The 14,079-nt window shown below is 39.0% G+C and overlaps 1 protein-coding gene across 1 annotated transcript in view; it reads left to right on the forward strand.

The window, feature by feature from the left end:
* MDN1 (midasin AAA ATPase 1) overlaps positions 1–14,079 on the forward strand; it is a 116,464-nt gene that overhangs the window by 32,009 nt on the left and 70,376 nt on the right. The window contains exons 27-43 of the mRNA XM_063312224.1: positions 366–507; positions 636–770; positions 1,270–1,408; positions 1,938–2,076; positions 2,167–2,297; positions 2,610–2,745; positions 3,015–3,144; positions 3,426–3,659; positions 5,676–5,873; positions 6,785–6,993; positions 8,117–8,239; positions 9,452–9,649; positions 9,929–10,036; positions 10,213–10,401; positions 12,113–12,202; positions 12,307–12,567; positions 13,452–13,722. Coding sequence (XP_063168294.1) covers positions 366–507; positions 636–770; positions 1,270–1,408; positions 1,938–2,076; positions 2,167–2,297; positions 2,610–2,745; positions 3,015–3,144; positions 3,426–3,659; positions 5,676–5,873; positions 6,785–6,993; positions 8,117–8,239; positions 9,452–9,649; positions 9,929–10,036; positions 10,213–10,401; positions 12,113–12,202; positions 12,307–12,567; positions 13,452–13,722 — 2,833 coding nt within the window. The remainder of the gene's footprint in view (positions 1–365; positions 508–635; positions 771–1,269; positions 1,409–1,937; positions 2,077–2,166; positions 2,298–2,609; positions 2,746–3,014; positions 3,145–3,425; positions 3,660–5,675; positions 5,874–6,784; positions 6,994–8,116; positions 8,240–9,451; positions 9,650–9,928; positions 10,037–10,212; positions 10,402–12,112; positions 12,203–12,306; positions 12,568–13,451; positions 13,723–14,079) is intronic.

Genomic DNA, 14,079 nt, shown 5'->3' on the forward strand with positions numbered 1-14,079 from the left:
ATTTTCCTCTGTTCAGTGACACCCTCAGGTTATACTTGATTTTGGACTCAGCCACTGAAAAAAACCAAAGGAAACAACTTATTGTACTATTATCTAGATCACATGATCTCTGCCTTTCCTGGGCGGTAGGAGATAACTCCCTCTTGTAAGCCTCTATGGCATCATATTAAAAAGAACCTTCATCAGATGGTCCAAAAATTTGAGCACCGTTCTCTCATCAGATCTGATACAGCCCATCTGCATCTTGCTTGGGTGTTCCTCATTGTCAGTAATGAGAGTTCCAATGAATAGCTGCTAAGACATACTGGGCAAAAGGGGCCTGGAAGGTCAGCCAAGAAGTGATAATAGGCTGTTGTTTTCTGTAGTCCTATCGCAGAGGTTCATCAGTGTTTGCAGGCAAGCATGGCTTCATTACTCTCCGTGACCTGTTTCGCTGGGCTGAAAGGTACCGATTAGCAGAGCAGACAGTGAAGGACTATGACTGGCTTCAGCATTTAGCAAATGATGGTGAGACTTCACTCCTCTTTTCAACTTACACAGTCTATATAATCTGGTAAACCAAATATCAAATGCCACTGTCCTCTTAAAAAAAGTCATAACCTTTATCCATGTTACTGTTGTCTCTTTGTTCTTAGGATTTATGCTTTTAGCAGGAAGAGTCAGAAAACAACAAGAAGTGGATATTATTCAAACAATCATTGAAAAATATTTTAAGAGAAAATTGAATCCCCAGTATCTCTTTTCAGAAGAAAGTGTGAAGAAACAGCTAGGTGAGTTTGCAGAATTGATTCATTATTATTTATTAATTTACAGTCCAGGACCGAACCAACAAATACTAGAACATACAGGTATACCTATACAGATACAGATACAAATATTACATGGAAGCCCAAAACAATCAAAGCTGTGAGAAGAGCACCAGCCAATTCCTATAGGCTAAAGCTGCAGATAAGAATTTTGCCCCTGCCCTTGATGCATTTAAGAATTGGTCACTGAAAAGGAAAGCAGTGATCTCATCACAAGGGAAATTCAACTTTGTAATAACTGGGACTATGAGTTTTAATTGCTGTTGTGTTTAGAGTGAACATTTTAATGTAACTTCCCTAAATGGGAGTTAATATTTTATTATCAGATTCAGATTTCATTATAAATAGGTTTTAATGCTTGGCTGATGTTCCTTCAGGTTTTAATGCTTGGCTGATGTTCCTTCATTTCTAGTTTCTTGCTTTTTGTCCCTGCTTATCTCTTTTTAAATCTCTTTTGGACCAGCTAAATCACCTGCTGGGCTACCCAGAATGGATGAGGAGTTCAGCCACATTGTATGGACTCAAGGGATGAGGAGACTTGCAGTCTTGGCAGGCCGAGCTTTGGAGTTTGGTGAACCCATACTTCTGGTTGGAGACACAGGGTAAACTATTCTCTTTTTATGTTAATCTGTTTTGAGCTGAGCCACAGAGCATAAGGCCACATGTGGGAAACCTAAGGCTCTACAGCTGTCAGTGGCCCCTGGTTTATTTTATTTCTAGCTTCATTGGCTTTTAAAGCCCTTCAATCATAAATGTCAAAGAATGACAGCACGGCTTTTTTGTGTTTTGAAGATGGAAGAATATGAAAGCACTAGAATAGCTTGTAAAATAAGGTTAAGATAGTTTAAAAATAATTCTTCCAAGAATCCTGGTTGTAAACCGCCCAGAGTCCCCCCTTTTGGGGCAGATGGGCAGTGGCAAAATTTGATAAATAAATAAAGAACCTGCTGCTCAAAACCTGATGTGCCTTCTCCCACTCTGCATTGTTGCCCCTCCCTTCCATATGACATCATCCTATTCTCTTTGACATTCATCATCTGCCATAATGGCCACTGACCATCAAAAGATTATCAACCACTGACACAAGACAAGAAGCTTAATGGAATTGATTTTACCAACTTCACTACACAGGTGTGGCAAAACAACTATTTGTCAGATCTTTGCAGCTATAGCGAATCAGAAGTTGCATTCTGTGAACTGCCACTTGCACATGGAGACATCAGACTTCCTGGGAGGACTGCGGCCAGTTAGACAGCGATCAAAGAACAAGGTCAGTTGGCAACAAGATGCTGAGTACAACTAAGAGCTTAAAAAAACGACTATGTCTATGCTCAGTCTCTTTCCCCCTTTTTCCTAATAGGATGAAACTGACAGTTCTAGGCTATTTGAATGGCATGATGGAGCCCTTGTTTTAGCAATGAGAGAGGACGGCTTTTTCCTCATGGATGAAATTTCATTAGCAGATGACTCTGTTCTAGAAAGACTTAATAGGTACGCCCTTGAAAACGGGACAGTTCAATCTCACTTCCTTTGATGCACTTATCACTAAAGCCAATTAAATAATACCATATTCCAGCTTCTTCTGATGCTTAGGATTATCAGATCTTGCTTATTTACTGGAATTGTGGAGCTTCTTATTTTTTATTAGCAAGGGTATAGGATTTATAATTACTTTGAAAAATCAGAGGAAAAATTTTGAATTTACGCTTTATCTAGCTGGTTAATTTTAAGGTGCCCCAGATTTCTCCACTGTGTATGGTGCAGTACAGTAATCCAACTATCCCTTTGGGATTTTTCTTCTAGTGTGCTGGAAACTGAAAAGACACTGGTGTTAGCAGAGAAGGCTAGTGAGGACAGTGAAATTGAGCTGCTGACTGCAGGAAAGAAGTTTCGCATTTTAGCTACAATGAATCCTGGGGGTGACTTTGGGAAGAAAGAGGTAACGAAGGCCAATGTAATTCTCTGTTATGATTGCCATTGCGCTAATTACATGTGCCATGTTACAGTTTAAAGAATTGCTTATGTTCTATTGCATGTGTGATACTGATATGGATGTCAGAACCAACAACTAAATATGTTGTCCTCTGTAGTTATCCTTCCCTTTTTTAAAATCCATAAAATCTTTTTAAGAGCCTTACTGACAATAAGCTAATGAACTCTAACTGTAATAAGCTGACAGTAATTTCAGCTACATTTTCTTGCCTGCAGCTATCGCCTGCCCTACGTAATAGGTTTACCGAAATATGGTGTCCGCAAAGTAACAACGGTGAGGATTTAATACAGATTGTTAAGCACAATCTATATCCAGGACTCTGTCTGGCCAGAAAAAATGACGAAGGTAAAACTAACTGAAAAATGCTTAATAAGTGAATTCCCAGTCTTAAGACAGATAGTTTTCAACAAGCAGTCCCCTGCATTTTTGCTAACAAATATTTTGACAGTATTTTATAGGTTTTTATACTTCTTTAGCATTTTATCTTTGTCCTTCCTTATTAACTTTCCTAGAAAAGTTTTCTGTTTATTGATCTGTATTTTTAAAAGTATAATTACAAAATTGCTTTCCTCTGTGTGTATTTTTTTCATTTCTCTGTTTTCTTCTTCCCCTCCCAGTTCCCATAGGAATGGATATAGCAAAACTCATGATGGATTTCATAGATTGGCTGACTAATCAAGAATTTGGGCACAACTGTATTCTCAGTATCCGGAATGTTTTGTCGTGGGTCAATTTCATGAATGTTATAGCACAAGACAGACTGTTTGGTGGCTCAGAGGAACACCAGTTCTTTAGCGTTTCCCCAGTGCTGACCTTTGTCCATGCTGCATGTCTCGTGTATATTGATGGAATTGGCTCAGGTAAATCTTCAGGCTTTTCTTCATGGCAGAATGATTTAGCAGCTGAGAATGGCAGCCTTAGCTGAACAGTTTCTGAACTTGAAGGTAGTGAATGGGACCCATTTCTATGTTGGTGTGCTTGTAACAGTATTTTGGAGTGGTTGAATTGTATACTAATGGGACTGGCAGGATTGAACAAATAATTATATATAAGATAAGTTTGTGGATGTGTGAGTACTGGATAGAGTAGGAATCATATAGTTTTACGTGAGAGGAGTGGCTTAATGGTGGGTAAATTAAGCTTGAGTCTAGGCACAGAATACAAGGGAAGGAATTGGGTGGATGGGTGGACTGTAGCACTGCAGTCATGAGTAGAATGTAGAGTGGTGGTGGGAAGGTTGAGTTGGAGAAGAATCCTTTGGAGGATAGTTCATCTGGATGATCTAAGTGGAGTTGATTCAACCCAGCATTGCTTAGGCTGGATGGGGGTGAGGGGAGAGTACCTGGAATAGTTCAGGGATTAGTTAATGTGTTGTTGTGCAGTGGAGTGGCCCCAGTTGCCTTTAAAGAGACCATGCAAGCAATCTTGAAAAAGTCTTCTCTGCACTCAGACGTTTATGACAACTACTGCCTGATTACTAATACCCCGTTATGGGCAAGGTACTTGAAAGAATGTCAGCAACATAATTGTGGGGATTCATGACCCGTTCTGATCTGAATTAAGGCTTGGTTTGGAGACAATCAGCGTTTGGTCATCCTTATGGGTAATCTTTCTCAGGAGGACTGGGTGAACATGACACCTCTTCTTGATTTGTCAGTGACTTTTGATTCCTAGTATCCTCCTGTATTGGTTCTGAAATTGGAGTGGGAAACATCTTGCTCCCCGCCTTGTCGGTAGGGTCCGTTTCAGAAAGTAACATTGGGAGATTTGGGTTACTGGTAATTATGCTGAAGAATACCCCCATGGATAGTTTTGTTCCTATATTACATAACATTACTATGAAGATGTGGCATGTAACTGTTCAGTGATCTGGAGCAAGTTCTCCTCGATATGCAAGTGATACATAAATAGTTTGATTTAAATCAGATGTGGCCATTTATAACTGGGATTAATTCCTGAATGTTGAGATAATGTGGATGAGGATATGTAGGCTGAATCTGAATTCTGATAAGACTGAGATGCTATGGGTAGATCTTTCACTGGTACAGGAGTTTAGCTTACTTCCTCTGGATGCGGGTTGTGCTCCTTCTGGGACCCAGTATGTAATCTGTGGATGCTTTTGGATTTAACTTTGCCCTAGTGGCCAAGAGCATCTATTAGCAGTTTTAGCTGGTTTGGCAGCTACAACCTTTTGAGGTAACAGAGATAGTTTACCATAGTCCATATCCTAATAACTTTGGTAGTCAAAATTATATGTGAGGCTTCTTTGACAGTGATATGGGAAGAGGAGCTATCGTAGAATCTGTGGCTAGCACAGTGAACTTCTTACTATGTATATATTACACCTGTCCTAAAGACTCTGCTTAATACCCTAAAAATCTCAGGCCCACTTTACCTAAGATACTGCCTACTCCATACTGGCATAGGATGAAGACTGTACTATGTTGCATATATAAGGGATATGGTACTGTTCTTTCTCCTCTGCTGACATACCATAGCTTGCTAATACTCTACTCTAGGGTAGAGGTGGTCACTGTTAGTGTGACCTGCACACTTTGTGGAACAAACTTCCTTTGGCCCTTAGGTGAGCTTCTACATTGAAATGCTTTTGCTACAGAGTGAGAACATATTTGCCCACACTTCTCCTTGATCTCAAGAGTTGCCCTAAGAATGGTACATTTAATTTCAAATTGCTGATTGTATTGGTTTTTACAAGTTTTGCTGTTTTTAATCTATTTTAATTGTAGGCATAGGATCTGTTGTAAACAGTTTTCATATTTTTCAGTAAAGGACAGTTTAAAATGCTGTAAATAAATAAATTTGTACAAACTCTTTTGCTGTTCCCATTTAACTGTTTTGATTTTTTTTTAATGTAGGCACAATGTCCTGTTCTTCTGGCTCAACCACTCTGGCTCGCGAAAAATGTCTGGAATATTTGTGTAGAAAGATTTCCCAAATTGTACAACTCAGTGATGATCAGAAGAATGAACTGAGAATGTATGATCTGGAAAAAAAAAGGGAAATGGTTTGGATGGAGAACTACGTAGGCATCCATCCATTTTTTATATCAAGAGGCAAGAATTTGTTTTTGCGAATTTACTGAATTTCCTGTCTTGACAGCAGAATATATGAAATGGCAAGCTTTTGTTTAGACATAGAGAAAAATAATGTGGAATGGTCCTCCCAATGGCATGTTTGCTCAATTCCCTGTGTAAAAATATGCCATCTCTGCAAATTAGAAGATACAATATCAAGAAGAATGCTTTAAGCCTTTCTCTTGGATAGGATAGGATAGGATAGGATAGGATAAACTTTTATTTTCATTCCACTATACACCAAGGTACACATTAAAATGAAATTTCGTTGCAGTTGGCTCACAAAAAATAAATACTATAATATATAATATATATTCTTTACCATTCCACTCCCCTAATCATTATCCCTAATAAATATCACGGTCCTACATACAACATATATCGCCATGAAGTAAGAGGGAAATATTAAGAGTTCAGAAGTCTAATAGCCCAGGGGACAAAACTATTGCCTAATCTAGCTGTTCTGCATTGAATACAGCAGAACCTTGTTGATCTGCAAGACTTCAGTATGCATGCAATGGGTGAGTTAATGAGAGAATGTTCAAACATTTGATTCCCTAATCTATAATAAAAAATGTTCATTCTCTGATTTTCAGGCATGGGTGTTGTTGCTTATGCAGTTAAACAGTACTAGTCCCATGTAAGGTAAGGGAATCTGCAGTGAAGGAAATAGATCCTGCAGTCTGAGGAAACTCCAAAATTGGCCCACTGAGAACTGAGCTTCCTCAGTGGACGTGGCTAACAGGTCAAGTGAAACAAAAGTCAGGTTGGAAGGAAATAGAATGAAATATCCTAGGGAAGGACATGATTGATTGTTTGAAATATTGAACAGGAGCTCTGCATATGCTGCTTTGACCTTATTTTAGGCTTAATCTTTCTTTTTGCTGCAGGCCCACTTTACCAGAAGAACAGTGTTTCGGACTATGCTCTAAATGCCGGGACCACAGCAATGAATGCACAGCGGTTGTTACGAGCCTTGCAGCTAAGCAAACCTATTCTCTTGGAAGGCTCTCCAGGTGTTGGGAAGACCAGCCTAGTGGCAGCCCTGGCCAAGGCTTCAGGAAATTGCCTAATTCGAATCAACCTCTCTGAGCAAACAGTAGGTAGATGGTTACAGTGCAGCCTGGAATTTCTGACCATGCAAAAAACTCTTTTAGAAAATGTCAGGAGTCCAATACTCCTCTTAAGTCTTCAGGAGAAGGGAAGGAAGTTTAGAAGTATGTTAAGTAACTTAATGATATTCCTGCTTTAGAGACAGGTTTTATGTAGCTTTTTTGATCCTTTGACTCCTTGGAGAAAACATCTAATCTCACCAGTTTCTCACCAGTTTTCCCCAGAGTTTTCTGTTTCTTCTTTACATGCACAAAACAATAGACCCTGTTCTCTGCAGAGTCAGCTTTTCAGAAGCAATTTTTGCAAATATTCCATACTCTCGTAATGGCACAATTATTAATCTCACTGGGGCCATGGCACTTTGTTTTGTTTTTTCATATCCTAGCCTGAATATCCTGCCATGCCACAAAAGAGGGGGGAAAAAGTATTTACTGTAAAGAGGGAGGGAGGGGTGTTCAGTGAGAAACCAGATATCTCAAGTACTGTCTGCTGTAGATATCCTTGTGCACCATCAAGAAGAATGTCCTGGCTAAGTATTGGTGCTCCTTATTTTCTTTACCAGAAGGATGTATGCATTGCAAATGTACAGCAAAGTTGTCCAACTTTTTCTCATCTCAAGACCATCCCTGGCCTTTGAGTGGCATGCTGAAGATCACACTCTAAAAAGTAGAGGGTGGAACCAGGACAAAACTTAAATTTCATTTTATTTGATTTATAGTTGAGTTTAAGGAAAATTAAATGGAGTTGGCACAATTATTCTCTAGCCACATACTCTCTTTTAATTATCATGATCTTGAAAATTACAAGCTGGTAACAACATTTTGAAGTTTCTGGACACTGCAGTCAACACTTTGGAGCCTCCAACTGTCTCTGAACAACACAAACAACGCAAAGGCAGCTAGACTGGAATGCTGGTGTGTATATGTGTGTATGGTATTCACTGACTGATGGTGAAAAAATACCTAGATTTTTTGCTCCAGTAGAGTGTTAGCTGATTTTGTTTTGTCTTGTTTTGTTTTAAAACATGTTTCTTGCCTGGATGATTGTTTTTTGAATTGTCACCATTTCATAATATTTGTAAAGCTTGCCACCTCTCTTTTTCTTATCAGGATATAACAGATTTGTTTGGCACAGACTTGCCTGTTGAAGGAGGCAAAGGTGGGGAATTTGCTTGGCGTGATGGACCATTGCTTGCAGCACTGAAAGCAGGACACTGGATTGTATTAGATGAAGTGAGTACAGCTAAATGTATAGTTGTTCCCTTTTTGGTGGAGTGATGGCCTTGCTCCAAATATTGTTTAGTCTTCCCAACACTGGAGGGCAGTCAGGGGGAGCAGTGGGGGAGAGAATCCTTCAGTGAGGATTCTATATAGTGGTCTGCCTTGGCAAATATTGTAGAAGCCTTCTCTGATTGAAGGAATTGTGTATATATGTACTTCTGAGTAGATAAATATATTTGTAAAGGCTTACACTGCATAGTTGAGTTATTTGCTTTGTTTTGGCATGTAGAAGTACACGCCAGTGAAAACTGTCTTTACTAATAAATTCATTGCTTTGATCTAAATATTTCATTTTCATTATACTTACTTTGAAAATGTAGGGTCTAATTGAATAGGAAAACATAAACTGGATCATTATTAGGGCAATACTATTTACTTGGGTTTGAAGATGAGATTGAGTTACCACTGATACTGGTTAGTCTCTTTAACTTAACTGCCCATTTACATTGGTGTGAACATTCATTCATTCATTCATTCATTCATTCATTCATTCATTCATTCATTCATTCAACAGACTTATATAGCCACCGATCTACCAAAATGTCTACTGGGTGGCAGACAAAATAAAAATATAGTTCAGTAAAACAACTATTTAAAACAATAAACAGTGTCGAGGCCCTGATAACATCACATCCATCCCCAACCACTCCAAGCCAGCTCTCTCAACATCCTGGCCCAGTGTTTGAGGGAAATGCCAGGTCTCCATTACTTTCTGGAAGGCCAACAGGGTCTGGGCCATCCGTACCTCTGGGGGGAAGGCTCTTGCATAAGGCAGGTACCATGACGGAAGGCACACTTCCAAGGCCCTGCTAGGTGACATTGCTTCACCGAAGGGACCTGGAGTGACCCACCCTGCCAGATCTAATAGGACAGGCAGAAACCATCAGGGATAACAGTCCTGGAAGTAATCTGACCCCATGCCATGTAGGACAACCAGCACATCTAATTGCACCTTGAACCCTACTGAGAGCCAGTTAGCTTATGCAGCATGGCGTGCCAAGGTGCACCCACACCACATCATTATCACTGAATTAAAGAGATCCAGGCAAAAGTCTTGGATGAAGTCAAAAGGATATGACATGTGGGAAGTATATACTGCATGAATGTTTTTGTTATGAAAAAGAAGGAGAATGTAACCTTTTTATGGTTATATGTCTTAAATAGCTGAACTTGGCTTCTCAGTCAGTACTAGAAGGCCTGAATGCCTGTTTTGACCACCGGGCAGAGATTTATGTTCCTGAGTTGGGGATGAATTTCCATGTTCAGCATGAGATGACAAAGATCTTTGGATGCCAGAATCCCTACAGGCAAGGAGGTGGCAGAAAAGGGCTACCCAAGTCATTTCTAAACAGATTCACACAGGCAAGTTCATAATTTCATTTAGAATGACTTCCATTGTCCCTTTTGTGTTTAACGTTTCTTTTAAAATGAATGTTAATGAGTCATACCATCTAGATAAGCTTGAATGCTAAATTTATGCTGATTCAATCCCTTTGAAGTAAAGTTGTTTTTTTTAAATATATTGATGGAAATCTGTGTTAAACTCAGCATTGCCAAGGCAATTATTTCTTTAGAATGCATGTGCCTTATATTTTCTGTATATAATCATACTTTTTTTCCCTTAATGTTAATATGGCATAGGTTTACATAGACCCACTTTCTGCATCGGACATGGAGTACATTGGGAATACCCTGTTTCCAGCCATTGACAAGAAAATTATTGCAAAGATGGTTGAGTTCAACAACAAGGTAAATACAATGCTGTGAGAAGACAAATGGGGAGGGATGAATAATAAGATTGTAAATTGAGATTCTTTATGTGTTAATGTAATACTTGGGTATGGCCTTCTAATATAGTATTAAGTATTAATAAGTACTAAATCACATTGGTATTTGTAATCCTTTGCATTGGTGCTTTTATTTAGATTGATCAAGAAATTATGATCGAGAGGAAGTGGGGACATAAAGGCGGACCTTGGGAATTTAACTTGCGTGATCTTTTCCGATGGTGTCAGCTAATGCTTGTAGATCAGTCACCTGGAAGTTATGACCCTGGCAAACACATGTTTTTGATCTATGGAGAAAGAATGAGAACAAAAACAGACAGAGAGATGGTAAGGAGCAGAGACAACATATTTGCTCATTTCAGGATGTTGCTTTAATGTTTTGTGTATATGAACATGTCATGCTATCTTCAGTAAAAATAATTGTATAATTTAAAATGATTCTGTTAAGTCAACCTCTTTTCCCAAAGCCTCAGGTTAAATATATGTTTCAGTGCACTGAGTATTTAATAGAAAGAACCCCATACAGCATCTTTTTCTCAAGCTGGCACCCTCTGGATATATTGGGACAATTCTGAGGATTCCTAGGAAGAATGGCTAAGGTAGACTTGAGATTGAGATCTGAGATTTGCTAAGGAAACCATTGTTGTTTGGTGTCTCTTACAAGAGATGCTGTTCAACATCTACATGAAATCTCTTAGGGAAAGTCATCCAGAGTTTTGGAGCTAGGTGCCATCAGTATGTTGATGATAATTAATTTTAGAGCCCCTTGCGGTTCAAGTCCACAGAAATGAATAATTATCCTTCATTGTTGCCTGAATTTCATAATTTACTGTGTGGAGAATGAGCTGAAATTAAATCTAGATAAGATAGAAGTAATATTGGTAAAAAGAAAACGACTTGGGGATTGAGGTTCAGCCTATTTTAGATTAATTTACTCTCTGTAGTGAGTATAGAGGATGGCCTTGAAGGACAGGGAAGATCCATTGCCAAGGCAACAGTCAGATGAACAAGGCTTGAGCCCAGACCAAGAAAATGGCTTACAAAAATGACTCAGTCAGCCTCCCCCCATTCACATGAAGATAAAATGAGGAGGAAGGGAAGCACATTCAGACTTGCAAGATTGTGTTACTATAGCTGTTCTAATAAAAGTAGTTTTAGGTCTACACAGGGTCTGTTTCTTAGTCTGGTCTACCTAACCGGGTTGACACACTCCCCATAAAAGAATAGGTCAGCAGTCTGGAATGTCCCCTGATCCTCAGCTGTCACTGTGGTAAGATAGCAACTGTGATAAGGAGTGCATTTGCACAATTAAAGCCGCTGTGCAGGGCCATGATCTCTCAGTGTGTATGAAAGCATAAGCACATTCTTTCAATTGTTACCCAGTATTAGTATTGACTTTACGTTTCAGCTTTGGTTTTTTAAAAAAACTTTATTAGATATCACTGTAGTAGATTGGTGGGGTATAACTTGAATAAAGAAATAAAATATTTGGAGGTTGCCAGGCTGCCTACTCCTAGTGAAAGGAGAAAGTGTATATGTAGGTATGTTTCTATGTAGATATGCAGGAGTATGTTCACTTGGATCGAGGGGCTTCCAAAACTTCATCTGATGACAGGGTGATTGATATCTATCTTCTTTCCAAGATTTGGCAACTTACCTGAGTTATGTCCTTGAATGAATAACTTATAAATTACACAACTCCCTAGATCTTTAAAAAATCAGCCTTTAAAATATCCACAGTTCTGTGTGAGTTACAATTCATATACTAGTCTCAGATGAGCATAGTCAGACTTTACCCTCTGAGCTGTAGAACATCTGTAGCGATAAACAACCCCAAGTATTAAAGGTGGGACAGATACATTATCTTGAATCAGGTAATTTTGAATGTCTGCACCAGGACTACATACAACCCTTTCAGGGAAGAAGAGTTTTAGGTGAAAGCATTCTGTAATAGTTCATGGGATGATTGCAGGGGAAAAAATGAACATTGGATATTCAATATGAATGTGATTTGGCTGCTGCTTTTTTGTCTATTTAGGTATTATCTGTGTTCAAGGACATTTTTGGGAGGAATTGTAATCCATATATGGGAAGCAGACAGTTCCACATCACTCCTTATGACATTCAGGTGAAAGGAAATAAAGACCATTACTATTTCAGTGTTATTTTGTTTACCCTTCTACTTCTCCCTGTATACTTGAGATCGTAATGGTGTTTTTGTTTCTCCTGAAGGTTGGCTACTCAGTCCTCTCCCGCACCAATTATGTCCCCCCTCTGGGCAGAAATCTGTCACTTCTCCACCATTCACTTCAGCCCTTGGAAGCCATCATGAAATGTGTACATATGAGCTGGATGGTAATATTGGTGGGCCCAGCTGCTGCTGGCAAGACTAGCCTGCTTCAGTTACTGGCATATCTAACAGGCCACCAGTTAAAGATTATGCCAATGAACAGTTCTATGGATACTACAGAGCTATTAGGTGGATTTGAGCAAGTAAGTGTTTACCTTTTTCTTTGCAGTTCCTATACATTTGTAAATGAAAATAGGTTTAATATAAATAGGACTTACCGTTGTATGTGTGAACAGAGCAGAGACGGGTAAATTTTTGAAACTAGGGTGGTCACTTTAAAAAAGCAGGCTATTATTAGGGGATGGCTGATGATGCAGTGGCATGACTAGTGTGTGCTAGGCCAAATTTTGGGAAAGGGAGCAGAGAAGTGGTCTTGTGCAGGTTTTAAGAGCCCACATGATCCCAAATTATGTACATGTGCAATAATGAGCGAGATACGTTTTACTTTATCAGTAGGAGGCTGGAACTGTCATCTTTAGGCTGATTGTCTACTTGAAGGAATGGATGGCTTAAATCAAGTTTCCCTTTCTTCTTTATTGGCTAGGACAATAGTGATGGGGAGCAATTCTTGAATTTATTTTACCTAACCTAATCCAATAGTAAATGGCAGAAAACATTTTTATAGTGTTATGTTCCATGTTACCAGTCCAGTGGAATCTTCTATTCATTTCCTAAGTTTCTTTTTTACAGAGAAGTCTGGGTTCATCTCTTTTGCAGCTTGGGTGGCTGTGTTAATTTCCACCAAAAAGAATCGTCTTCCACACCCCAACCATCAGTTTATATTAATCTGTAAGGAAGATGGGAATGATGGCTGCCAAGGGAACTCTGAACAGAAGCTGTCCCACCTAACACTGTTCTTTAACCTTGCCTGTGCTAATTAGTAAGGGCCAACTACATCCTTAACTAAATATCATTAGGTTAGTTCTTTTTGAAAACAGCATTCATTCTGAATAAGTAGTCGAACTCCAGCGCTAACATGGCAGTAGAGTCCAGCTGTGACTGATGTACATATTAAAATCTCCTATAGGTGGATATCATTCGACCATGGAGGTGCTTACTGGAGAAGGTGGAGAATGTTGTCAGCACACTTCTTAGAGACAGCCTCCTCCTCAACGCCATGTGCCCGGACGATGCTGAAGTTGTCTTGCGTGCCTGGAGCAATTTCATTCTTAATTTCAAACCCAAATCTCTTGGGGAAGGGAATCAAAATATAACCATTGAACTAGTGAATAAATTGGAAGGAGTGCTTGTGCTGGTCCAGAGACTCAATACCAAGATCACCTCCTACTCAAAGTCAGGTATTCAGGAAAGTCATAGTTCGTTCTTTCTTTCTTTCTTTCTTTCTTTCTTTCTTTCTTTCTTTCTTTCTTTTTAATATATAAAGAGATCATACAAGTATTCAGATTCCTGTGTTCTATTAATTGTGTGTGTGGGGGGGGGAAGCCTCAACAATACAGAGTTTAAGAACTGTTTGGAAGATTAATCAGACATTTCCAGGATGAAGGTGATAGCTTGATAACATAATTGAAATGCTTATATGTGTATTTTATTTACTTGTTTTTAGCATTTATTTATTTGGGTAGCCAAATTTGTATGCTGCTTCATTGCAGCTGTCACTGTTTTGAAAGAAAATATTCTTTCCTAACGTTACTACT

Source organism: Candoia aspera, chromosome 1, assembly GCF_035149785.1.
Source record: "Candoia aspera isolate rCanAsp1 chromosome 1, rCanAsp1.hap2, whole genome shotgun sequence".
NCBI classification, from domain to species: Eukaryota; Metazoa; Chordata; class Lepidosauria; order Squamata; family Boidae; genus Candoia; species Candoia aspera.